This window comes from Halichoerus grypus, chromosome 6, assembly GCF_964656455.1.
Source record: "Halichoerus grypus chromosome 6, mHalGry1.hap1.1, whole genome shotgun sequence".
NCBI lineage: Eukaryota > Metazoa > Chordata > Mammalia > Carnivora > Phocidae > Halichoerus > Halichoerus grypus.
The window spans coordinates 102,643,040-102,667,401 of record NC_135717.1 but is presented as its reverse complement, the minus strand read 5'-3'; the positions used below and the strand labels follow the sequence as shown (position 1 = coordinate 102,667,401).

General features: G+C 41.4%; 1 protein-coding gene across 3 annotated transcripts in view; it reads left to right on the top strand.

The window, feature by feature from the left end:
• Positions 1-24,362, top strand: part of TMTC1 (transmembrane O-mannosyltransferase targeting cadherins 1) — a 259,957-nt gene that overhangs the window by 154,442 nt on the left and 81,153 nt on the right. For 2 of the 3 annotated variants that reach the window (XM_078075832.1, XM_078075831.1), the window contains one exon: positions 16,444-16,565. The exons of the other annotated variant lie outside the window; for it this stretch is intronic. In XM_078075832.1, coding sequence (XP_077931958.1) covers positions 16,444-16,565 — 122 coding nt within the window. The remainder of the gene's footprint in view (positions 1-16,443; positions 16,566-24,362) is intronic. 3 annotated transcript variants of the gene reach the window in all.

Sequence of the window (24,362 nt, the reverse complement as noted above, 5' to 3'; positions counted from 1 at the left end):
ATTTTGGAATTTGGAAGTAGGTATGCTCAACCATAACAGAAGGGCAAAAATCCTAACATAAAACTATTCTGTTAGTTTAAAAAAAAATGTTTATCAAGGGAAAGAAAATAGTGGCAAATATCACTGATCTGTTTATAAATGAACATTGTAGTTATCACCTAAACCTCCAAACTAAAGAAATAGTATAGAGGATTTTAAAGGTATTTGAAAGTTTAGCAAAGTAGGCAGGATATAAGAAATCATTTTCTTTTATTGTTGCTGTCCCTCAAACCCTTTCCTGTCGTTGCTGGATTTCTCCATTCCACTCAGTGGTGACCATTGGAGCAAAATAGACACTAGAAATGCACCTTTTTATTCAGTGGGACTTAAAAATCAGAGGCCCTTGAGCAAAGTCCCCCCAGGCACTCCTTTCTGTCCATTATTAATATGTCACGTGCGAAGTCATTGTCCTTGTACCAGATCTGAACCTCACACAAATCCTTCTCTCTCGTGTTCTGTGTCATGTACAACTCCATTGTACCTGTGGTGCTCTACTTGGCTTTTGATCTAGGCCTGGCAGGAGTTTTTCCACATCATTTAATAATTTGTTTTATTCTTTGCTTTCATAGGGCAATTACACTTTCACAAGTCACACTCTTTAATAAGAAAGTGACTTACCTACCCCTTTGATGTTTATACCTTAGTTGGAAGACTCTGAATTTATTAATGGAAGAATTAGATAGTTGCATAATGGGAAAAGGAATTTTCAAACCTCAGTAACAGCTTTATTTCTTTTTCTTTATTGTATACTTTATGATTCTTGGCAAGATTTCATAGTTGACATTATTATTGGCTTTTAGTCAGAGTAATTGCCACCTTTTGAGTGATAATCGTAACACTTAAAATAAGAATTTTTTTTTAGTTTTTTAAGTAGGCTCTACGCTCAATGTGGGGCTCAAACTCACGACCCCGAGATTAAGGCTCACACGCTCTACTGACTGAGCCAGCCAGGCACCCCTGTAATCTTAACACTTTTTTAACACTTAATTTCTCTTAATGATTCATACTCTCATAAAAGCAACTCATTTCTACTTAGCCTTACAATGCTTCTGATTGTTTTTAAACTCTTAACAAGGTCAAAAGATGTTTTTGAAACTCCTAGAGTCATTCTGTCCTTTCCATTCAGAACATGAAATTTTTATTTAAAGGAGCATACCTTTTTTCATCTTGTTCTAAGAAAACCATGAAATATGTAATTAGGACTCTCAGAGATAAAAGCAGCTACAAATACCTCTGAACAGAAGGTCCATTGGAAATTGCTATCATATTGGAAAATACATAGGGGACCAAAGTGATTGATTGCCACATTCTTTAGATGGTTTGCTGTAAGTACAATGCCCAAGAAAGCCTATAAAGGGGTAACAAACACAACTTGGGGAGAATAACATACAAAAACCTTGGAATACTTATTTTTACACCTGCTTTGCTTAAAGAGGCAGCATAGAATATTAGAAAGCAAGCAAGTTTGTAATATGAGCTTTAATGCTTATATGTTTATGTTATTAGACATCAAAATGTTGGTGGTAAGGTCTTCAAACTTCTTTCTGAATCTAATAAAAATAAATGAAACAATGTACATGGTACCTGGCATTGTTCAGGAGGGAAGTGCTATATAAATCATTTCCACATGGATGTCTCAAAGTCAACATTCCAAAGTCTAACTCCTGAATGTACCCATTCACTGTGTCCCCCACAGTGTTTGTGAATTCACTGCATTCTACCAGGCGCTCAAGCCAAAATTCTTGGGGTTTCATTGTTTTCCTCTCTGCCTCTCTCTCTCTAATATCATATCCAGTCCGTCAATAAAGACCAGCAAGTATATTTTCACAATATATCTGGAATTTGATCATTTCTCTCCACATTCACTGCTGCCATCCTGGTCCAAACCACCAGCATCTCTCACCTGGATTATTGCCAGAGCTGCTTAACTAGTCTCCCTGCTTCTACCCTCTGATTGTGATCCAGACTGTTCTCAACACAGCCACCAGATGATTCTTTAAAAATGTAAGCCAGAGCCTGTCTCTCCTGTGCTTAAAATCTTCCAGTGGCTCCTTATGGCTCTCAAAGTAAAAATCATAACCTTTATAAAGGCCCTAAAGGTTCTGCATGCCCATTATCTCTCTTGTTCCTTCCTGAACTCTTTGCCTACTATGAAATGAGTTTTATGGACTCCTCATCTCCTGCAAGTCTTTGCTTAGTTGCCAGCTTCTCAGTGAGGCCTACCCTGACCATCGTGTTTAGAATTGCAACCCACTTTTGCCCACTGTGTGTTGCAGATGCCCTTTGTCAGGCTCTCTTGTTCCTTCTCCCTGTCTTTTTTTTTTCCCTCTCTGGAAGGGCAGAGATTCTTTGTGTCTGTTTTGCTAACTGGTGTACTCCAAAGAACTTAAAATAGTACCTGGAAAATACAAAGGACAGAAGTACTTGCTAAATTCTTTAAGTGATTGCCTGTAAGCACAGTGCCCAAGGAGATGATACAAAGGTGCCAGCGATACGCATTGTTGAATGATTGAAGGATCAGTCACTGTGTTTTACCAAAAGCACCATTGCTGAGGATGGGAAAGTTTTCAGGAATACTTGGACAAGGCAAATGAACTGGGGGAAGTGTCGGATAGTACCCCGATGCTCCTGTACTTTCCATGTCTCTCATAGGAGGAGGTAAGGGTATGAGTGGCATGGCCAGTCCCACTTAGCGGCCACATATATAGCGGTGAGATAGAAATAGAAACTGGTCTTAAGAGCTAACAAACTATTTAGGGACAAGCAGGATAAATTTGTAGGGAATATATAGATGCAGAATGGTACATTCAGAGAGGAAGAGCCCAGAGGAAGGCAATAAGATACAATATTAAATATTTACTTACTGACCACTCACTGGTTCCAAACAATATGCTGGATATGGAGAATAAAGATAGGGTAAAACCCAGTAGCTGCCTGAAGAATTTGGTTTTCTTGGGGCGCCTGGGTGGCTCAGTCAGTTAAGCGGCTGCCTTCGGCTCAGGTCATGATCCTGGGGTCCTGGGATCGAGCCCCACATCCGGCTCCCTGCTCAACGGAGAGCCTGCTTCTCCCTCTCCCTCTGCCTGCCACTCTGCCTACTTGTGCTATCTCTCTGTCAAATAAATAAATAAAATCTTTAAAAAAAGAATTTGGTTTTCTTTGCTTCCATTCCATCCCCCCACCTCTGAGAGAATTATCCTTCTAAATACAGGTATGATCTAAACATGCCTCTGATCGGCCGAGAAACCTTCCTGCTCTCAGGACTTTATCCTGGCTAGAGCCAAGACTATTCAGCCGCATGACTTGATAAAGTTCTTTAAATGTATAGTGATTTTCTACACAGAAAATGGCAATCAGCTACTCTACATCTACCAAGAATGAATAGCAAAAAACGTGTTTCAACTGTAGCATAAAGGCTATCGCTGAGATTCAGGGAAAATTTTCTGTTTGCAGACAGTGAGGTAATTTTTGGTACTGCTTATAGAAACTCCTAAGGCAGAAACTTTTCCTTTTAACTCCATTTTGCTTGAGCAGTTTATGCCATCATTTTTCAAAATATGTTCTAGCATCGCACAGGTCATTAAGTAAGGTTACTACTCTAAATAAAGATGCTGCATTTCAGAAGCACCAGGTTTTAAAAAGTTCAACATATTTCCCTACTGGAGAATTTCAGAAAGCCTGGATGGTGCTCTTAAGCAGCCTTTTGAGTTTCCAAATAGGGTGTACAGTGAATGGCATTTCTCAAATTTATTTGAATTTGGACGCCCTTTTTTAGGGGCTTCTTGCAGTATCCATGTTCTTGTAATATACTCTGGGAAGCGTTGACTTAAATATTTGAGGGTGGGTGGAGAAGTGGACTTTAGAGTCCATTTTCTGGTCAGCATTTAAACTTTTTTTTGCCTTATTTGTACTTTCACAAACAATAGCCCCCTACCACCACAGCATCATCAGAAGAATTTTCATGTTTATTATCCCTTTAGCAGTTAATACCACCTGAAAAAGAATTCCTTTGAAACCCTTTCTTTTAGAGTTATAGCAGCAGCAAGTGAAAGCTAAGATCCATGGAATCTTGGTTTTTATTGTATGGAGGCTGTCATTTGAAATGCGTATAAAATGTTACAGTTTGGGGAAGCAGGTGTCCCCTCAACCCATTGGTATGTTAAGTGGCCGTTTCAAAGGTAAGACCAAAGTGACACCACAAATATCTCTCCACATGTAGTTTTTCTCGTCTCTGGAGAAAGTTAAAAATTCTATCTTTACCTGCTTAGGTGTTGATTTACAAGAAGCCACTTGACAGAATACTCTGTCTTCCCTGACTAGAAAGTGAATGGTTCTTGCCTCGGCATATAGTTCCTTTCATGGGTGGTTCTTGTGGGAAAGCTGGTGGACAAAGGACTTCCTTGAGCTCCACGATAAGCCAGTGTGTGCCTGTTTGCTAATAAATGGTTGCACTTTTGGCAGAATGTTCTCTGAAACTTGCTTTCATTTTTGTATCCCGTCTGGGTCTAATTGCCAGAGGCCACCAGTATTTACAAAAGGACCTGGCAACTTTAAATGGCCAAATTGGCTTCGTCAGTTTGTGACTCAGGACTCTGGCATTTGGTATTAAAAAGTGATTAATTAGGAAGAGCATTTATTAATGTCAGCCTCTCTGGCATTGCCTTGAAAATTCTCTCCATTACAGTGTACCACAATTTCTTTTGATTTCGGTGACTTTGGCAGTGAACTCTAGTTTTTTTTTTTTTGCCTATTATAGATTTAGGTCCTTGCTATGACAGTGTTTTCACTTGGGAATAATTCAGTGTCAGGGCTTGTTGGAGGAAAACTTTTACTCTTTGTTTTTCTGTCTAAAACATTTATTCTCTTACCTTGTAAGAATTTCCCAAGGGGGGAAATGACTCCTAATTAGTGATTATGTGGTTAAATTCTTTTATTTTTTTGGCAGGCCTCATATAGATATATTGAAATGCTTCTCTCTCATATACACGTTGGAGATTTCTGTTCATATATGGTGGAAAGCAGTCCTTATGAAACAATGATAATAGGGGTTTGAATTTCTGAACTTGGAATTACAAGCACAGATCTTCTGATGGGATTGCATCCTGATAAACCTAAAACAAATTGAAAATGTAGGTCGAAAATGCATTTAATACACCTAGCTTACCACTGAGTATCATAGCTCAGCCTCGCCTACCTTACACATGCTCAGAACACCTACATTAGCCTACGGTTGGGCAAAATCCCCTAACACAAAGCTTGTTTTATAATGAAGTGTTGAATATCTTCTGTAATGTATTGAGTCCTGTGCTGAAAGTGAAAGACAGGACGGTTGTTTGGGTGCAGAATGGTTGTCAGTGGATCGGTTGCTTGCCCTCATGGCTGACCGGGAGCTACGTGGGGCTCAGTGCCCGGTATCACAGAGAGGACAGTACCATGTATCGCTAGCCCAGGAAAAGATCCAGATTCAAAATTCAAACTACGGATTCTACCGAATGCCTATCACTTTCGCACCATCGTAAAGTGAAGAAATGTAGGTGGAACCATCCTAAGTCAGGGTCCATCTGTATTTAGTACTATTTTAAACAGGGCCTTTGTTTCTATCCTTTGTTGCATTTATAAGTCTATTAAATTTGTCCTTTTAAGGTGGCAGGCAGCCTGTCGTAGGCAGGCTGTGTTTTTTGTTTTTTGTTTTTCCTTACAGATTTTATTTATTTATTTGACAGAGAGAGAGAGAGCGAGAGCAGGAACACAAACGGGGAGTGGGAGAGGGAGAAGCAGGCTTCCCACCCAGCAGGGAGCCCGACTGTGGGGCTCGATCCCAGAACCCTGGGATCATGACCTGAGCCGAAGGCAGATGCTTAGCAACTGAGCCACCCAGGCGTCCCATAGGCTGGCTGTTTGAATGTCCAGTTAAAGGTGAGGGAAGAGCATTATTTAATCATGCCGGTTATTTAGAAAAAGCTTTTCAGTGATTTGTGATGAAACAAAATGATCCATCGACTTTTATCACCAAAGTGGGTCTTATGCAATGAGATGCAACATATTTTGATTATAGAAGATATTTTGGTTTTGGATGAGTATACTGATGGATAACAGGATTCAAATCCACTTAGTAGTAGTAGTTCCTCTAGGAGCTCAGCTGTACAAGTAAATCTCACTTTTTTGTTGTTTTTACCTATTAAGAAAGAAGCTTTCTAGGGGTGCCTTGGTGGTTTAGTTCAGGTGGTTAGGCATCTGCCTTCAGCTCAAGTCATAATCCCAGGATCCTGGGATCGAGACCCACATTGGGCTCCCTGCTCAGCGGGGAGTCTGCTTTTCCTTCTCTCCTCTCCCCTTCCCCTGCTCGTGCTCTCTCTCGCTGTCTCTCTCAAATGAATAAATAAAATCGTAAAAAAAAAAAGTTTTCTAAATTTCTTATTACTTCATATTTCATAAACTTAAAGTAAGCCAAATATTTCTCTGAGATTTGTTTGAGAAAGCATGGTGAATTATTTTCTTTAAGAAATACCACATCAAAAACCAATGATGTATTGTATGGTGACTAACATAACATAATAAAATTAAAAAAAAAAAGAAATGCTGCTCTAAAATATTTAGATCTTTGTTGTGTGAAACTATGTGGGATTTTTGTGATTCCTTCTTATTTATTTTCGATTACAGAGGGAAGGTACTGTCCCCTCTGTGACAATCCTGAGTAGATGAATCATACTTTTTAGTGAGTGTGACTCACTGTGTGAAAAAGTAAAACACCTTGTCTTTTTCTAAACAAAAAAATAAGTCTATGCCATCCTAAGCTTTGGAAAATTTTGGCAGAGGAACTTCTTAACAGAAGCATTTGAACAGTAACTATAGGTAGAAACGAATTCTGCCCAGCATGTACACTCTCATAGGAGTGAAACAATTTATGAAAACGCATCTAATTTATCCTCTGCTTCTGTTTGCTCAAACAAATGAATTCATCAAAGTGAATTGTGAATTAAAGTGAATTGAAACAGGTGAATTCATCGAAGCTAAATTCACTCATGACTTGGCTTCCATGGCTAAATCCATCATGGTCCCTAATTGAATCCTCACAGAGGGGAAAAATTGGTTAATTGCTCCTGCCTCCCTCCCATACTGGGTCACCTTATTGAGTTACAGTTCTTGATCCAGCATTCTGGGGCCTTACCTGTGTCATCTCCGTTTTGCCAGCCAGAGCTGGATGCCGTGAGCGTGATGTGAGACCAGTGCCCCTAGGCAGTAGACTCTCTTCCCCACTTTGCTGGGACAGGCTCCAGGCACAAGACTGAGCTTCTGTCAGCATTTCTCTCCTTGCTTCTCACAGGTTTCTTGTCTAGTGCATCACTGACCCTCTTCTGGACAGAGCCCCTCCCCTGAAGCCAAGGGTGTCTGACGGGGATCCTGGTTCCTCTCCCCCTCCCCCTTCCTCCTCAGTGAGCTTTGATCTCAACACATATAAACACCCATCTCTTAGAGCCACACCACTGTGGAGTTTTCAAATCCACATTCCTGAATGAATACTCTTTCTATATATATATTTTGTTGTTGTTTTATATATTTACATATAGTATTTATATATATAGATCTATATATATCTGTATAGAATATATATATTTATATTATATACAAAATAGATATAAAGAATAAGTGGTTGTCACATTGTTACATTACTGGAAGATTTATGCGTAAACAGTTCATAGATAAACAGTTGACTATTACAAATGGAAGCTTGAGCAGTAACAAGTTACAGAACATGCGTAGATTTAAAATTTAGAAGGTCTTTGTCCTACGTAGTTTATTCATTGTGCTTCTGTGGTCATTAGAATATGCGTGTCCTCTTATTTGCCTTACTAAGAAGGGCACTTTCATCACATTATTTGATTTATGTCAAAAATGATCATTATTCCCCCCTTGAGACTTCTCCAATATAATTTTGACTTACAGTTCAGTAACTAAGATCAGTCAGCTACATGATGTCTTACTCTGTTGTGTGTGGTAGACAAGGATATGCCCATTCTTCCAGAGGCTGGCTGTTAGAATGAGATTTGCACATATTCTTTGCCGCACATCCTGCCGCATTCCTGTAGACCGTAGAACACTCTTGTCTGCATCGATCTGGCGGAGTGAATCAGTAGTGTTTTCTGTCACAGGCCTCAGGTGTGATTTTCTAGACTGCCTTCGCAGTGCCTCACTTGGTCACCTCCAAACTGCTGGGTCTCATCTGCTGTCAATGTTTTTCTGCTGCAAAACCAGAAGGCAGTGAAATCCCCCAGTGAGTGCTTGTGTGTGTGTGTGTGTGTGTGCATGTGCGTGCACGCGCACACACACACAAACAGCACTCGCTTTGGATTCCAAAGCCACGTGGACTGTTGGGAAAGGACAGCCTTTGTGGTGGGCTAGACCTCAGTTTGAAACCCTTGTTTCTAACTAATTATATTAATGTAGATCTGTGTCTTAAGCCCTTTGCGCCTCAGTTTCTTATCTGTACAACTGGGGATAATTACCGATGTTCTAATATTATCATGAAGTTTCAGTGGAAAAATTTCAGCCCAAGGTCTGGCATATGGTTTGTGCTTGAGAGATACTTGTTTTCCCTATGTCCTCTACCATTTACAACTTACCAGGTGATCTTTATTGCCCACTCCATGTGTCTCCCATGTATGATAGCGTGCATACTGTAACTGCTCAGATGTGACTTTCCATCTCTCTAGTCTTCTCACTTTTTAAAAAATATACAGCTTTCTAGTACCTTTTCCATTTCTGTTCAGAACCACGGTTAGAGATGAAGAAAGTTCACTTCTTTGACTTCTGCCATGTCTCTAAAAATTCCTGGAAATAGTTTCATTCTAATCAGGGAAAGGTTTCTTCAACAACATTTTCTAATTTACTTAATTCCCTTTTAACTCCTTAGTAATGCTTGCTTAACTGAGTGGCATTCTTTTGCACTAGACTGATGTTTACCAATCATGCCTCTTCTAAAGTGTCTTTTAAAAGATTTTGCTTTTATTTTTCTTTAAACACTTAAAACACACATGCAGAACGTAACATACGTTTGCAAATAACGCTCCAAATTAGTTTATCCTCAATTAGAGTAAAGTAATCTGAGAGCTTCACTCTTCCACCTGAATTAACTCTGAGACATACTTGTGTGCTCTTGTGAGATAAGGAATTTCAATCTCAGGACCTCGTGTTGGCAAGAAGATTGAGACTGTTGATTAGAAACAAATCAAACAAAACGTGGTGCAGAAAAACGAAGTTCAGAACCAAAGACCAGAAATCGAAAACGTCAGTTTCCGAACGCTTTGATTTTAATCTGCCTTCGGCTCTCTGTTCATTAGTGCATCTGGCCGTGCTTCTTAGTGAAGAAAAGCTTGGCAGGGGGGAAAAAGCCGTGTTTAAATTGTCTTGGAGAAGACACAGAGTGTACGGATCTACTTTTGTCTCCGAGGGGGTATAATTTCTTCATTCATTTCTCCTTTTAAAATTTTTCTCCTTGCGCACTTACGAGTAAATTTTAGAGCACATGGAAGTGAGGAAATGATTGTCCCAGTTCGAGCCAAGGAGAGCGTGGGTTGGCAGCTCTGCTGTCGAGATCCTGAGCCTGTGCCATTTTCTGTCCCACCCAGCTCAGCTTATCCCATCCATTTCAGACTAAGGAGAAAAACCTTTCCATGGTACCTTCCATGCCTCCATGTGAGACATGAAGAGTGCCTCCAGTCATGGGAGGACTGTCCTTAGACCTCTCACAGGGTGGCATTGTGGCAGTTTGGCCTAACTCGGGCTCCCAGGAGGATGTATAGTCACCAGCGAATTTGGCCACCGTGACCAAGGCTCTGAGGATCAGCTTTCGGGTTTTCTTATTCTCTCTACCTTTAAGACTGCCCCAAGATTCCTCCTGCCTCCTGCGTGCTCTTATGGAGTTTAGATTCTAGGTCTTGTCTGAGGCATAACAAGTGGTCTGTTATGTTGGATATCCACAAGAGCAGTAAGAATTCCAAACTTCCTCTTCAGCTATTGAGAGATCCGTCTCGATCTCATTGGCCAGATAAAAAGCTCTCTCAGGTTGGTGTTTGTCTTTACTGTTTTTATTTATTTATTTTTAAAGATTTTTATTGATTCAGTTTACAGAGAGAGAGAGACAGCGAGAGAGGGAACACAAGGAGGGGGAGTGGGAGAGGGAGAAGCAGGCTTCCCGCTGATCAGAGAGCCCGATGCGGGGCTCAATCCCAGGACCCTGGGATCATGACCTGAGCTGAAGGCAGACGCTTAATAGCTGAGCCACCCAGGCGCCCCTGTCTTTACTGTTTTTATACAACACTTAAAGTTTTCTATAACCTCAATGGCCCTCAAAAGGGTGGTTTAGCCACAGGCTGACACCTAATGGAAATAGAACAGTGTAAGGATGGGACCAAGGCACGGGTGGGCTGCAGCCGGCTCTCCTGTCAGCTCACAAAAACCAGGGTTCTGATCCTTCTTTAGCATCCGCAGCTCTGCGTCCATCCCTATATACCCTCCTGCTCTGAGCCGATCTGCCGGTCAGGGTCCCGGCAGGGAACACACGACAGGGCCGATGGGGTGACTGAAGAATTTATGAAGGGTCTGTTTGCAGTGATATGGGCAGGGTTCGTGGAGCCAACATACACAGTGACACCTGCCAGATGACCTAAAAAGACAAAGGACAGGACTGTCACCGGCGGGCAAAGGGATGAGAGCTGTGACCATGGAGAGGAACCCCAGACGGGAGCTATACCTGTAGATGGGTGAACTGAGCCACTCCCTGACTGAGGTGGAGGAGGGAGGGGCTGTAAGATGCAGAGGAAAACAGCCAACAGTGAAGACCAGCTGGACAAGAGGGCAGCCCAAGGGGAATAAGTTCGAGGTACGGTTGTGCAGGGCTCAGAGAGTGTCCTCTTGCCGCAAACAGCCAAGCTCTTTCTGTCCTCACTTGGCACTTCCCATTCTCGTCTCGAAATCCTCCTTTGTGGCTCCTGAGTAAGTGTTTGGGGCCCCGTTCTCCATTCATTTAATGCCGTCTGCATTATCCCCATTCTTGCGAGTGTCTAAGGGCTTTTGTAGATTTAAAGTTCATGATGTTTTAAATCAACTGAAGCCTCTGATTTGCTCAAGTGGAGACTCACTGATGCATTTACTGTGGACAGCCGGAGGAGGGGTCTTGGGGCACAAAAGAATTCTTAAGATGTACAAAAGCAGCACAAGGAGAGCCCAGGTTCCCCAGTTTTGCAGGAAGGAGAGCTGAAGTTGTGTGCAACCCTGAGAACTATTGCTCCCAGAAATATTGCCATAACTCCCTGGCATTTGTGCTGATGATGGTTATAGTTATTCGTGAAGGATCCAAAGGTCTAAGACATATGACAGTTTACGACAGGGATAGTAATACCTCCACAGAGTCGTTGGGAGGTTCGGTCATTATGTAAACTTGCACAAATTTGGATTGGGTGCCGCAGGGTCGCTGTTCAGAGCCTCTCTCACCGCCCGGCTCAGTGACTGGGATTCAGAACAGGCCCCTCACAAGAGATGAGGCAGTACTTGTAGTCACAAGGCATTCCAATTAATCAAATAACTTGTCGTCTTCAATTAAAAATAACTTTCACATCGACAATAATAGGAATATGATTGGATATCTTAATAAGTTAAAGTATTTTAAAAATTAAAACTGAATGTCAATAAAGTGAAAGATGTAACTTTTCCTGATGACACAAGCCACAGGACCAGGCAAAGGAAGTAGTCATAAGTAGCAGTGAATGGAATCAGAGCGGTGCAGAAGGCATGTGTATGTGCTCATTAAAATACCTTAGTACCGCTGGTCAGTCCTGCCAGACCCTCACAGGATGCTCTTGGATACATCTGCAGACTGAGGACTGTTCACCCCAAGTTAATGTTGCAAATACCATCTTTCAGAGGGTTACCAAAAGTAAAAGATTTCCTTGGCGGGGAGTCCCTGAAAAGGCTCCGCTTGAGAACCCTAGTGATGCGTGTGCAGCTTTCATCGCTGAGCTTTACTATTGCAACGCATATGAGTTGCATGCCAATTCTGTGTGTGCCAGGTATCTAGGTAAAAAATTTAAATGAGATGGTGACTGCCATCAAGGAATTCCTAGTCTAATGGAAGAAGTAGACCCCTAAACAGAAAGAAAAAGGGGGGCCTAATATGTATTGGTAGCCATGCCAGTTGTCAGCTTGGCAAACGCCTGACTCCTAGGGCTGAAGAGGGGAGCTCGACTGTCATCCGCTTCTCCAAAGATTGATAAATTAGATGCAGACAGCGAGAGCCCAGCGCTGCCAAGTAAATCTTCAGGCTTGAAATACAACTGTGGTATATGTAGAACTCTGAGAACATACTCGCACCCTACATGCCATTTTCCTGAAAACTGTAGAGGTGGGAGAAAATATGATAATAATGATAATAATCACTGTAATGAGGGGGCACCTGGCTGGCTCAGTTGGTAGAGCATGGGACTCTTGATCTCGGGGTTGTAAGTTCAAGCCCCACGTTGGGCGTAGAAAAAATTTAAAAGTAAAAAAATAATCTTAAAAAAATTACTGTAATGAGGTCCATTCTCTGCCTTTCTGGAAGGGAACGGTCAGCAGTGGATGTTGTCTGTTTTGAATGGGCCAAGGAGGGGTCCTCTTCTCCTGGACACACACCCACACCCTGCTGGCCACAGTGCGCACGTGTGTGTGTGTGTGTGTATGTGTGTGTCCCCTTGTCCGTGACCTGTGCTTTGAAAAGTGAACTGAGAGTGAGAAGGGGAAGAAATAAACCAGAAGCTGCTGGGCTGGACTTGGATTCTGGAGTGACATTTCCTTTGAGGTCACTAATGGTCCTGAGAAAACCACTTCTTTTCCCTTCCTTAGCTGCTCGGTCAGATAGGTGGTGTGGAGACAGAGCTGAACACCTCTCTGGGCAGGTGTTAAGCTCTTTATCTCTTTGCAGCTCAGGGGCATGCTTCTCTACCTCGTCCCAAGCCAGAAAAGAATCAAACCTACCACTTGTCATATTGAATCTGTCTATTTTTCCTTACAGACACAATAGGTATCAGTACCCTTTCTTTGGTTTTACTGATCATCAGGTTAAAGCTCAAAGAAATAAATTAACTCTGAAGTTTCATGGTTAATCAAATAATGCATATTATTAATAGCTGTATGATTAACTCTTTTAATTCTCATGTCTTTTTACCCCCTACTGTAATTTGAATAAGTAAATTTCCATTTGCCTCTATTCCTAGAAATTGAATGCACTCTGTGTACTTTGGAAAGTCACAAATTCTCTCCCCCCACCACTCATATTTTGTTTGAGTTTCTATTAGGCCGAAACAAGCTTTAAATTTCTTAACCAATTCTGTCACATCTGTGATCCACAACATACAAAATTAGATTCCCTCCCACTCTTTCTCATTCTCGAAAATTCAGCCATGTCCATGACGTTTTCCCCTAACTTTACAACTTTCTGCTTGGTTGATTGACTTGCCGTTTAAAGAAATACATTTCTGAATAGTTTCTCTTTCTCTTGACTGAATGGGGAGGAGGGAAGACAAAGGGTATGATCATCAATTTAATTTGAGAATAAAGAATTTGTCATGAATATTATTTTTCTCAAGACAAAATAAAATAGGAAAACTTCATTGAGTTTGGGTGCTGTGCTGCTGTCTTCAATTGAATTGAGCAAAAAGCTCTCCGTAGAATCAGCCCCTCTGCCAGGGACCTGCCCTCCTATCCCAGCCACAACCAAATTTGTCTGCCTCCTAAGCATTTGTTCATTTTTTCAAACTCAGATCATCACCTCCACCAGAATGTCCTCCTTAACTTCTCCCCTTCTTGCATCCAGTTTTCTCTCTTGCCCAGTCCATTTATTCATTCACTGATTTATTTAAAAAATATTTCCGAGCACCCATTAAGTGCCAGGCACTGAGCTAAGCACGACCATGCACCAGCGAACACAGCTACCCAGCTCCCTGCCCTCCTGTCTCCTCTGGTCTCCTGGGGGAGACATTTTATAAAGACAGGAAGCACACAGATAAATGTCTGATTACAACTGGAATGATTCATGAAGGAAGTAAAGATGCTCTTGGAGACTGAAGAACCTGGTGGAGGAACAAGGAACACACGGTGTTGTGAGTTTTCAGTTTGCACGTCGGTCCTCTGGAGGAGGCTGGGGGCTCCTTGACTCTCACCCTCATCTTCCCTGTCCCCAGCAGCGGTGAGCTCCGCGGGGGTCCTGCCCCCTGCAGGGTTGGGAGAGGGAGGGGGAGGCGGGCAGGCACGGAGATGGGTGCCTTCAGGTCACCTGACACCTGCCTCGTCCCAACCTAGGGGCTTCTGAAAGCACTGGGGATTCTGCTGAGTAAAGGACATAAACACATGCCCACCAGAGTGAGGAAGGCAGCCTTTGTTCAGGAAAGAAGGTGCGAGATTGCCGGTGTGGAAGTGATGCCTCCTTCAGCTCCCCAGTGGGGACTGTTGTCTCATAACCTTGAGGACGGCCCGAAAGGTGGCTCACTAGATGTTAACACTACCCAGGACATGACTAACGGCCTGGCTGGAGTTCTCTTTACACTCTTTTCTTTTCAATTCTATAGGATTAATAAATAGAGCATATTAAATTCTTTTCAGAAATTTCTTGCTACTTTTCTCACCTGTTTTTTTTCCCTCAATTTTAGTGGGTCAGAGAAAATAAAACATCAGCCCTAATGCATCCATTTCAGTTGAAGGCTTGTTATGAAAGCCTTTTTTTCCCTTTCATCTTTTAATTCTAAAGAGTATGGTTCCTTTAGGTAAAAAAATGAGATCATAACTTACAGAACCATTAATTATTTAAGGGAAATTGTCCAAATCACATTTATTCATATGGAATTGCTCTCCAAAATTTTATTACTCTATATGTTATAATCAGCAAAACAAAGATCTTAATAAAATCCAGGTGATGGGGCACCTGTGTGGTTCAGTCGTTAAGCATCTGCCTTTGGCTCAGGTCATGATCCCAGGGTCCTGGGATCAATCTCTGCATCGGGGAGCCTGCTTCTCCCTCTTCCTCTGCCTGCCACTCTGCCTACTTGTGCTCTCTCTCTCTGTCAAATGAATAAGTAAAATCTTTAAATAAATAAATAAATAAAATAAAATCCAGGTGACAAATTTCTCAAGATGTTAAAAATCTTCCACTTTGTCCACTTAAAGCATTAGTAGTTTGTATTAGGAAGTTTTATTTATATTTAAAACTCTTGTATCTAGTTTTCTACAATTATTAAAAGTAATACACCTTTAAATGTTTGTAAGAAATATTTATAGGGCGCCTGGGTGGCTGAGTTGGTTAAGCGACTGCCTTCGGCTCAGGTCATGATCCTGGAGTCCTGGGATCGAGTCCTGCATCGGGCTCCCTGCTCAGCAGGGGGTCTGCTTCTCCCTCTGAGCCTCTTCCCTCTCGTGCTCTCTGTCTCTCATTCTCTCTCTCTCAAATAAATAAATAAAATCTTTAAAAAAAAAAAAAGAAATATTTATAAATGTAATATGCAAAGTTCTATTTGGTTTTCTTAAACTGTTTTAAAGAGAAAAAATAATGTCATCTGTATATTAAGGTTTGTTTTAAATAGGCCTGTCTTCAGATGTGTCCATATCATAGACAGTCATGGAAATACAAACTAACTTTTACAGTGTCCATTATAACAAATTATTAGTAATAAATAATTTTTTCTCCTAATTAAAAGTGACAGAAAAATCTTGACAAATTAATATCTACAATAAATATATAATATTAGAGAAAGGTGCTTTGTCAATTTAATGAATTATTGTAATGATTTTTGATGACAAAAAATTTCATGGAAAAATTACTGGCTTAATTCGAGCTAAAAATTTCTCAGCTTTAATGATCCCTCTCATTGGTTCCCCGAATTTTACCATTTGCATTTAATTTCCTTTATGCCAGGCTTTATGCTAAGCTTCTGGTGAGCTTTGTGTAGGTTTGTTGTGGGTTTGTTTTTTTTTTTTAATGCATTCTATTTCTGAGAGGATAATTCTCCATGATGCCTTAGTGAGCTTGATTCTATTAAGCTGCTTTGCTCTCTGGAAACCAGTTGCCTGGGGGGGACAGAGATTCTGAAAGGGGCCAGAACCAAAAAGTAGGGTTGCTGTAGGGCCGGCCCAGAACAAGGAGTAATGGTCACTGATCCTGTGCAATTATCAGAGGTTTCTGGGTGGCAAACGTGTGCCTTGCCAGAGGTCTTTCAGCCCGAAGGCTTTCTCTGATGAATTCAGCACACTGATCAAAGGGTTTGCATTGGTCTCCTTTATTCATTCCGTCAATGAGAACTTGAGAATGAAAGAGATGGTTAAATGCCGACTGAAGTGAAATGTTTAAAAAATTAATTTGTCCTTCACTATTGTGTGTTTCAGAGACTGGAGCACAAGGAAGTGTTAGTGGGCTTGTTGTTCCTGGTTTTCCCGTTCATTCCAGCCAGCAATCTCTTCTTCAGGGTGGGTTTTGTGGTGGCCGAGAGAGTCCTTTACATGCCTAGGTAATTATTGCTCATGATTTCCGCTTTAAGAGACCTGCCTTCCGTCACCAACATGGATAGTTCCAGAGGGACGGTCCTTTGCGTGTGTCACAATTAGGTCCTCGCGTTGCTGAGGCGTGTATTACCTCAGCTTTCACAACAGCCGCAGGGAGGTCTGGGCAAGCTTGCGCTTGCACCTGTTCACTCCGCCTCACAGTGGCTTACCTCCAGCTGGGAGCTTGATGGCTAAATGGGAAGTACTGACTTGAGTATATTTGGGATTCCAGGGCAATCATTTACCCCAATATCTATGTTTCATTAAACGTAATTTTAGTAATTTTCTAGAAATATTTGATTTGCATAAAATTATTACTTGTTAAGTAACACGAGTGTAATTATATCTTCTTCCTTCTTTCTCTCTTCCTTTCTTTGTTCTTTTAATTTAAAAATAGGTACAATCTCAAGAAAATTTGTCCTTGAGAAAAAAATGGTTAAAAATTATAAAGGGTCTTCAGCTATATGTGATTACATAATGCCACTTATCTCTGAATATTTGAACTCTGCTGAAGCTTGTCTGTTCTCTTGTCAGTGTTTCAAGTCCACATTTCTTTTCAGATGCCTGGAAAAGTCCCCTAAGTGGTTCTGCCTTTAATCCATTGTGTAACCTTGAGCAAGATATGAAGCTTTTTTGAACCCAGGCTTTCTCATTTTTAAAATAGGGATTTTAGTAAACTTCCTAAAATTAAGTAGTATCATGAAAGTTATATAAGAATGAACTTTTGTAAAAGGCAGTATCCTAAACCAAAATATTATAAGGAAATCATTATTTTTATTTATTGAGTTAGGAATTTTATTTTATTTATTTTTTGAATTTTATTTTTGTTTCAAATTTTTATTTAAATTCTAGTTAGTTAACATATCGTGTAATATTGGTTTCAAGAGTAGAATTCAGTGATTCATCACTTATATGTAACACCCAGTGCTCATCACAAGAAGTGGCCTCTTTAATGCCAGTCACCCATTTAGCCCATCCCCCACCCACCTCCCCTCCAGCAACCCTCAGTTTGTTCTCTGTCTTTAAGAGTCTCTTATGGTTTGCTTCCCTCTCTCTTTTCTCCTACCCTTTCCCTATGTTCATCTGTTTTGTTTCCTAAATTCCACATATGAGTGAAATCATACAGTATTTGTCTTTCTTTGATTGGCCTATTTCACTTAGCATAATCCTCTGTAGCTCCATGCATGTCATTGCAAATAGCAAGATTTCATTCTTGTTGTTGGCTGAGTACTATTCCTGTGTGTTTGTGTGTGTGTGTGTACATACCACCTCTTCTTTATCCATTTATCAGTCAGTGGACATTTGGGCTGTTTCCATAGTTTGGCTATTGTCGATGATGCTGCTATAAACATCAGGGTGCATGTGCCCCTTTGAATCTGCATTTTTGTATCCTTTGGGTAGGAATTTTAATTAACTTTAAATTTTATTTTTGAATTAATTTAAATATCAATAGATTTTAATTTTATTAATTGATATTGAGTTAGAAATTTTAAAACACAAATAATTAGGAATCAATTTCATAACCTTTGATTACCCCTAAGCCAAGTACCTAACAGTTTTTCCAAGTCTTTACAGCTTCTTGTTTTGACTTGGTTAAGGAGAAAGGGCAGTCCTTAATTTTCTTCATGGGTCTTCAGTACCATTTGGGAAGGCGGTTATTTCTTTTTTTTTTATTTCTTTTTTATTTTTTTAAAGATTTTATTTATTTATTTGACACAGAGAGAGAGAGAACACAAGCAGGGGGGAACGGCAGGCAGGGGAGAAGCAGGCTCCCTGCTGAGCAAGGAGCCCGATGCGGGACTCGATCCCAGGACCCCGGGATCATGACCTGAGCGAAGGCGGACGCTTAACCGACTGAGCCACCCAGGTGCCCCAAGAAGGCAGTTATTTCTTGATAAATACTATTTGTTAAGGACAAAAATACAACACAAATTCTTTGTATTCTGTATTGCTGTGAGATACCAGGCTTATGAGACCTTGCCAGTAATAGGGAATATGAAGGGCAAAGGGGATTCAGTGTCTGTTCTAGGTATGTTTTTGCTTAGACCAGCTGAAAGTGGCTTCAGTCTGCTCTTCTCTGTAGTGCGGATGATTGCAAGTGGAATCTGTGTTCATTCTTCACCTAACAAGTTTTCACAGAGCACGTTTGCATTCTGTACTAGAATCTGAGCCTACAAAAATAAGTGAGTCTTGGTGCCTGCCCTCAAAGAGTTTAGCTGCTGATAAACATGAATTAATGTTAATTGTATCAAAACTTCTACTGAACCTCTATTATATATCAGTCACTATGCTAAGCATATTATATTTATCAGTTCACTCACACTGTTTATGTAGTAGTCCATAGCTCCCCCCTGAAGTTAGGGGGCCTGTATTTGAATTCTGGCTTAAGCATGAGTGTGATGCCTCAAAGCCTCGCTTCCCTCGTCTGTATAAAATGAAGATAATAGCACCCAACTCAAGGAGACATTGTGAGCATTAAATGAGATGATCATTTAAAAAGCTTAGAAAGCGTTCTGCATTGTATGTGGTCAATGAAAAAATGTAGTTTAAGTGTTATTGATTGATGTCAGCTCCCTAGGTAGCTGATGCCATTACCCGGTTTTACAAAAATATAACACCTGGGTGCTAAGAAGTTAAAGAACTTGCTCAAGATGGGCAGAGTTGAAATGCAGATCTTTGTCTACTCAAGGACCTCTCACCTTCCAGACTATATTGCTTCTCTGATAGTAACATCTTAGTATTCTTTTTAAGTGAAAAGAAGAAACTCAGAACACAGTAAACGTACTTTCAGCTCAACTCCATTTGGTGATCAGGACGTGTACTTCTAAGAGTCCTGTGAGATAAATCCTCAGGAATCTGGGATTTGGGGGGACAAAGAATTGCATGTGCAGCAAACTTTTCTAATCCAGAGGCAAGAGGACAATTTCTGAGGAAATAAAGGGCTGGAATTTTAAACAAGAGGTTAAAATGTCATTTTTCTGGAAGAGACCCTTATGTCAACATTATTAAACCCGTAATACTGTTATCATCCATTTGTGGGGTGTCTTAGTTAAAATAAGGGGTTCCACTTGCCTAGGTAGGTGTATTTCCCTAAACCTACAGAATCATGCCAGTTCTGGCTCTTCCTGAGTGCCGTATCTTAAATAGACCTTTCTCTGACTTTCAAAAAATGATTTATTTATTTTAGAGAGAGAGAAAGCACGTGCACAAGCAGGGGGAGGGATGGGGGGGAGAGAGAGAGAATCCCAAGCAGACTCTGTGCCAAGCATGAAGCCCAGCATGGGGCTCGATCTCACAACCCTGAGATCATGACTGAGCCAAAACCAAGAGGATGCTCAACCAGCTGAGCCACCCAGGCGCCCCGACCTTTCTCTGACTTTCTTTTCTCTAAAATAGACAAAGTAGTATCCCTGTCCTTTTACCGCTAGGTATAAGCTCATTTGGATTAGAATGAAAGTTCTGAATATGAAGAAAGCCTCAATATTTCCAAGAACAAGTGCCTGCCTCTTAGAACCTACTCGGATTTTGCTCCATTTTGCAAACTTGGTGCAGAGTCATCCAAAATCAGGGTCGGTGAGCTGGTCTTCATTAAAGAGATGACTATCTTTTTTTCTTTTCTACCCTGCATGTGTGCATTGCAGTGTTGACATTCAGTCATCATTTTCCGAGGGTTTCAGCAGCTTTTTGCCCAGCTATCCACTGTTTTCCACTGAGGTGGGGCAGCTGGTCACTGCTGGGTAAAATCTTTTCCAGGGAAAGTCCCCCATTTTCCTAGAAAACTGTCAACGTTTATAAATGAAGTGTGCTGAAGTCCTTATTGCCGCCGGAAGCTTCCTGGGGACCACAGAGAAGTTTGCCTGTGCTGTAGGCATCCCTGGGAAAGCATGAGAACACTGGGTGTTGCCTGTTGCATTTATGAAGGTTAGACGTTGGCTTTGGCGATGGTGAAGACCATCTCCCAAGCCTTTTATACACACAGGAATCTTCTCTGCATGACTCTCCTTACATTATTGACCTTGACAGGAAAGAGCCATTTTCCACAGCTTGAAGTACCCAGGTGCTTTGAGGAAAACATATACACAGTGTCCTCAATGGATGTTTGGTAATACCTGTCATCATCTTTATGCAGACATCTGTGTTCTCTCAAAAACTCTAGCAAATGACAGGACAATGAAGTTAAAAGCTGACTTGGTAATTCTTCTGAGGAAGTTGAACTTTCTACTCATTAAATGTTTGTTTCAAGTGATATGGAGCCAAATCTTGGCCTTAGATTCCATCCATAACACCACAGAAATCATGTCCACCCTCACTGAAGCCTGGGTGACTCCCATCAGGCCCAAGGGCTGATTTGGCTATTTTACCAGAAAAGCCCAGAATGAGTCAGACCAAGTACTCTTTCATGTCTGCCTTTATGCCTAACAATGAATAAGGCACTCAGATCTTCTGGCTTTTGTTCTCCCTCCATCCTAACTTAGATAAGACCCAAAATGTCACCTTCCTCTGACTTGCACTTTGAAATCTGTGGATAAAAGGGACAGAAATAGGCTATCTATTTATCATTGCATGGCTTTAGGGTCAGAGTTTCACCACCAAAAGAAATTGGAATAATCTTTTCTTCTGGTGATAAATGCCTATTTTGTGGATTTCCTTTTTGAACAGGCAGGAGAGTTTGGGGCTTAAATCACTTTTTTTTAACAGAAATTTCTTCTCTCCAGAGAGGCATAATGTTTTATGGCTACTTTTTTTTGTATTTTATAAAAACCACATTAGAATGCTTCAAAGGACTAAAATTTCTTTGAATCAATGAAGCAGAAATAGTTGTTGGGAGCTCTCAAATGAAGTCATAGGATGTGATCAGATACTCATTTACATGCCAGATTAAGGGTGATTTATTCACTTCATCGCCAAAGAGCAAATTCCTAAGCTACTTTAAGAAAACATGAATGAGTGGAAATAGGAAGCAGATAAGAATAAATGAAGGCAGAAACAATATTGTGGATAGCATTGATCAAGAATAATTGAGACCACGGAAGGAGAAGTTCGATATCATGTGATACCATGTGTTGGAGGGAAGAAAGAAATATAAAAGTTTGCCCTTGTATAATCCCTAAGCTTGTGGACACATCAGACACGGAAAACTGGAAAAATGATGACCCCCACCCCATTCATTTTTGATTTTGAGGATTACCTTCAAGTCATACCTATCAATTTGAGGTGAAATTTTTCATCTTACCTGGGTCGCTATGGGAGCAATACTGCAGTATTTCTTTCTCAGGATGCAAAAGGAAAAATGGTACCTCGGAAGTAATACTGCTTCCATTATCTGATTTTGGGAACCCCTTCTGAGGAACCATCTATGCATAGGCTCCTTCAGACTTGCTGGAGGAGAGTGACGATGATTTGAGAGTAAATCAAAGTTTGGCCAAATATTAAAATCAGCAGAGCAGTCGTTCGATATCAACACAAGCTTACCTTAGCAAATCCAGCAGGACAAGACTGAACTGGGAACTGGTACAGCCCCATCAGTCCCCTACTGACTGGCAGCCTTGGGGGGGATCATTTTCCTACCAGTAAAACCAGAGGGTTAGCCTTGCTCAGTGGTCCCCAAGTGTTGCTTAGATCTCCATAACAGACTTTTCCTGGTCTGTGGCCAAGTTAAGACAATGTAGTGGGTTTTTCATAAAGTTTTATCTGTGCATTTTTTAAATTATGAAATTATGCCTTTCTTATATTTTTGGTATTAAAATATCTTTTCTCCTATGACAAGGTGTAAGAGCAGCAGGGGTTGCACAACCCTCCTCCCCCACCCAAGTCCACCTTCTTGGAAATTTTACGGGTTTGGGAAATCTCAAACCTCAGTAATCATTGTGCTACATGATCTCTAAGGTCTCTTTCAGCTCCAAAGTTCAACTGTTTTGTGATTCAGAATAACCTTGTGGAAAGCATGAATTTTTTTTTTCTCCTCCAGGTTTTAAACAAGGATTTTTGTCATGCATTGGAATGTGACCACCTATGTCTGCTCTTTTTCAATAGGATGGTCCCTGTAGGGAAAGGGAGATGGGTCCCATGCGGGGAGGGGAAAGGAAGGTGGTACATTTGCCATGGGGACAGGCTCTCTGAGGGACCAGGTGGTGGACACCAGGAAGTGGTTCGGGAAGGATCTGTGTGGGGTCTCTGCTGTGAGATAATGGGGTGTCCTCATAAGCAGCAGGAGCAGCAGATGCTTAGAAGTTCACGGGGAAAGCAGCAAGAAGGAATGTATATGTCAGGAGGAAATGGGCCCCCGGCAGCAAGAGCAAGGCCAGACCTCCCTCTTCAAGGAGCCGTTGTACAGGCAGCTTAGTAAGAGAGGTTGCAGTCCATGAAAACAGGTCAGAAGTTTGCCTGTCCCCATGAAGTCATGGAGAGAGACCCATTAATTCGGCCGAAGCCAAGGATCTAAGGAGGGGCTCAAAGCGCAGGTAAATTGCCCCCAAGGTGGTTGATACTGAATAAAGAAGGTTGAGTCCCCTCTAAGGCCATGGCTGGCAGAGATGGGACAAGATTGAACCACGTAAGAGGACACAAGTAACTTGATTTTGAGGGGGCCAAGTCAAAAAAATCATGGGAAACCCGACAAAGCCAGATACTCGTTTTTTAGTTTGATTTTTTTGTTTGTTTGTTTCAAATTCCCGTTGTATAATACATTAGAGAGGTGGGAAAAGCAGCTTGGGCTTGACAAAGAGCCACTTAACTAAAAACTCAAGAAATAGATTGAGAGGCAGTTTTCAGTTACAAGGTCAAGTGCACCAGGTCTCTGAGAATATATGTGTATAAGTGTGCCTATGTGTTGGCTAAATTACCCAGAGCCACTCAATTATTACTTAGTTTTAGCTCTGAATCCATTTTTTATGCAGTTCTATCATGCCGCCTTAAAAGGAGGTTCTCTTTATCATAATGAGTGCAATGAAGGAAAAGGAGAAATGCAGTGCGCTATTACACTAGGGGGCAATAAAGTGGTATCACCAAATGATCTGGAGAGAAAGAGTGAAGGTCACGGATACCACTGGAAAACAAACAGTGGGAAGATCCAAGATTTGAGTAAGGAAGTAAGTCTTTTTACTTTAGAGAGGTAGTCTAATGCTTTTAAATATGGCGTCTTCCATGTTATACACCATATTTTAAAAGAAAGCTGAGTCTGTCAAGCTCTGTTGCTCCTCCCCACGTCTCCGGTTTTCAGTGGGACAAACCTCCACTGTCGTGCAGTCAGAGGCTTCCTGCTGGTGTAATAACCTACTCCGGGGTTTCAGAAGTTGATTAAGATTATTCTTTAGAATATGATGGAGTAAGGATGGAAATATTTGATACCAGCTTGTCTCTTTGTTCTTGCTGTGCCAGCATGAACTGTTCCATCCAGCCCTTCGAGACCTGAATTCAGAAGAGGTATGAGATCTAGACGCTAGGCCTTGTCCAGTGAGGGCTGCTCTTGAGGGCAGTGCCCAGTAGGGAGGGTCCCAGGGTTGCCCCAGGCTTGGGGTCGGTGCTTGTGCTTGGGGGTGAGTGTGCCATGTGAAGAACGTGACCAGGAAGGAAAGGAGCAGGACTTTTACTGAGGGACTCGAGCAAATGTGTTCTAAAACTAGAGATTGTGGATCACAGACAAATAGAACAGAACAGAGCCGTGGTGAAAATAAAGTGAGCTGAGGGGAGATTGGATGCTGGTGGGCTGAAGATCAGTTGGCCAATCTGTGGGGTGGCCTGAGTCAGGCAGTTACTTACTGAAC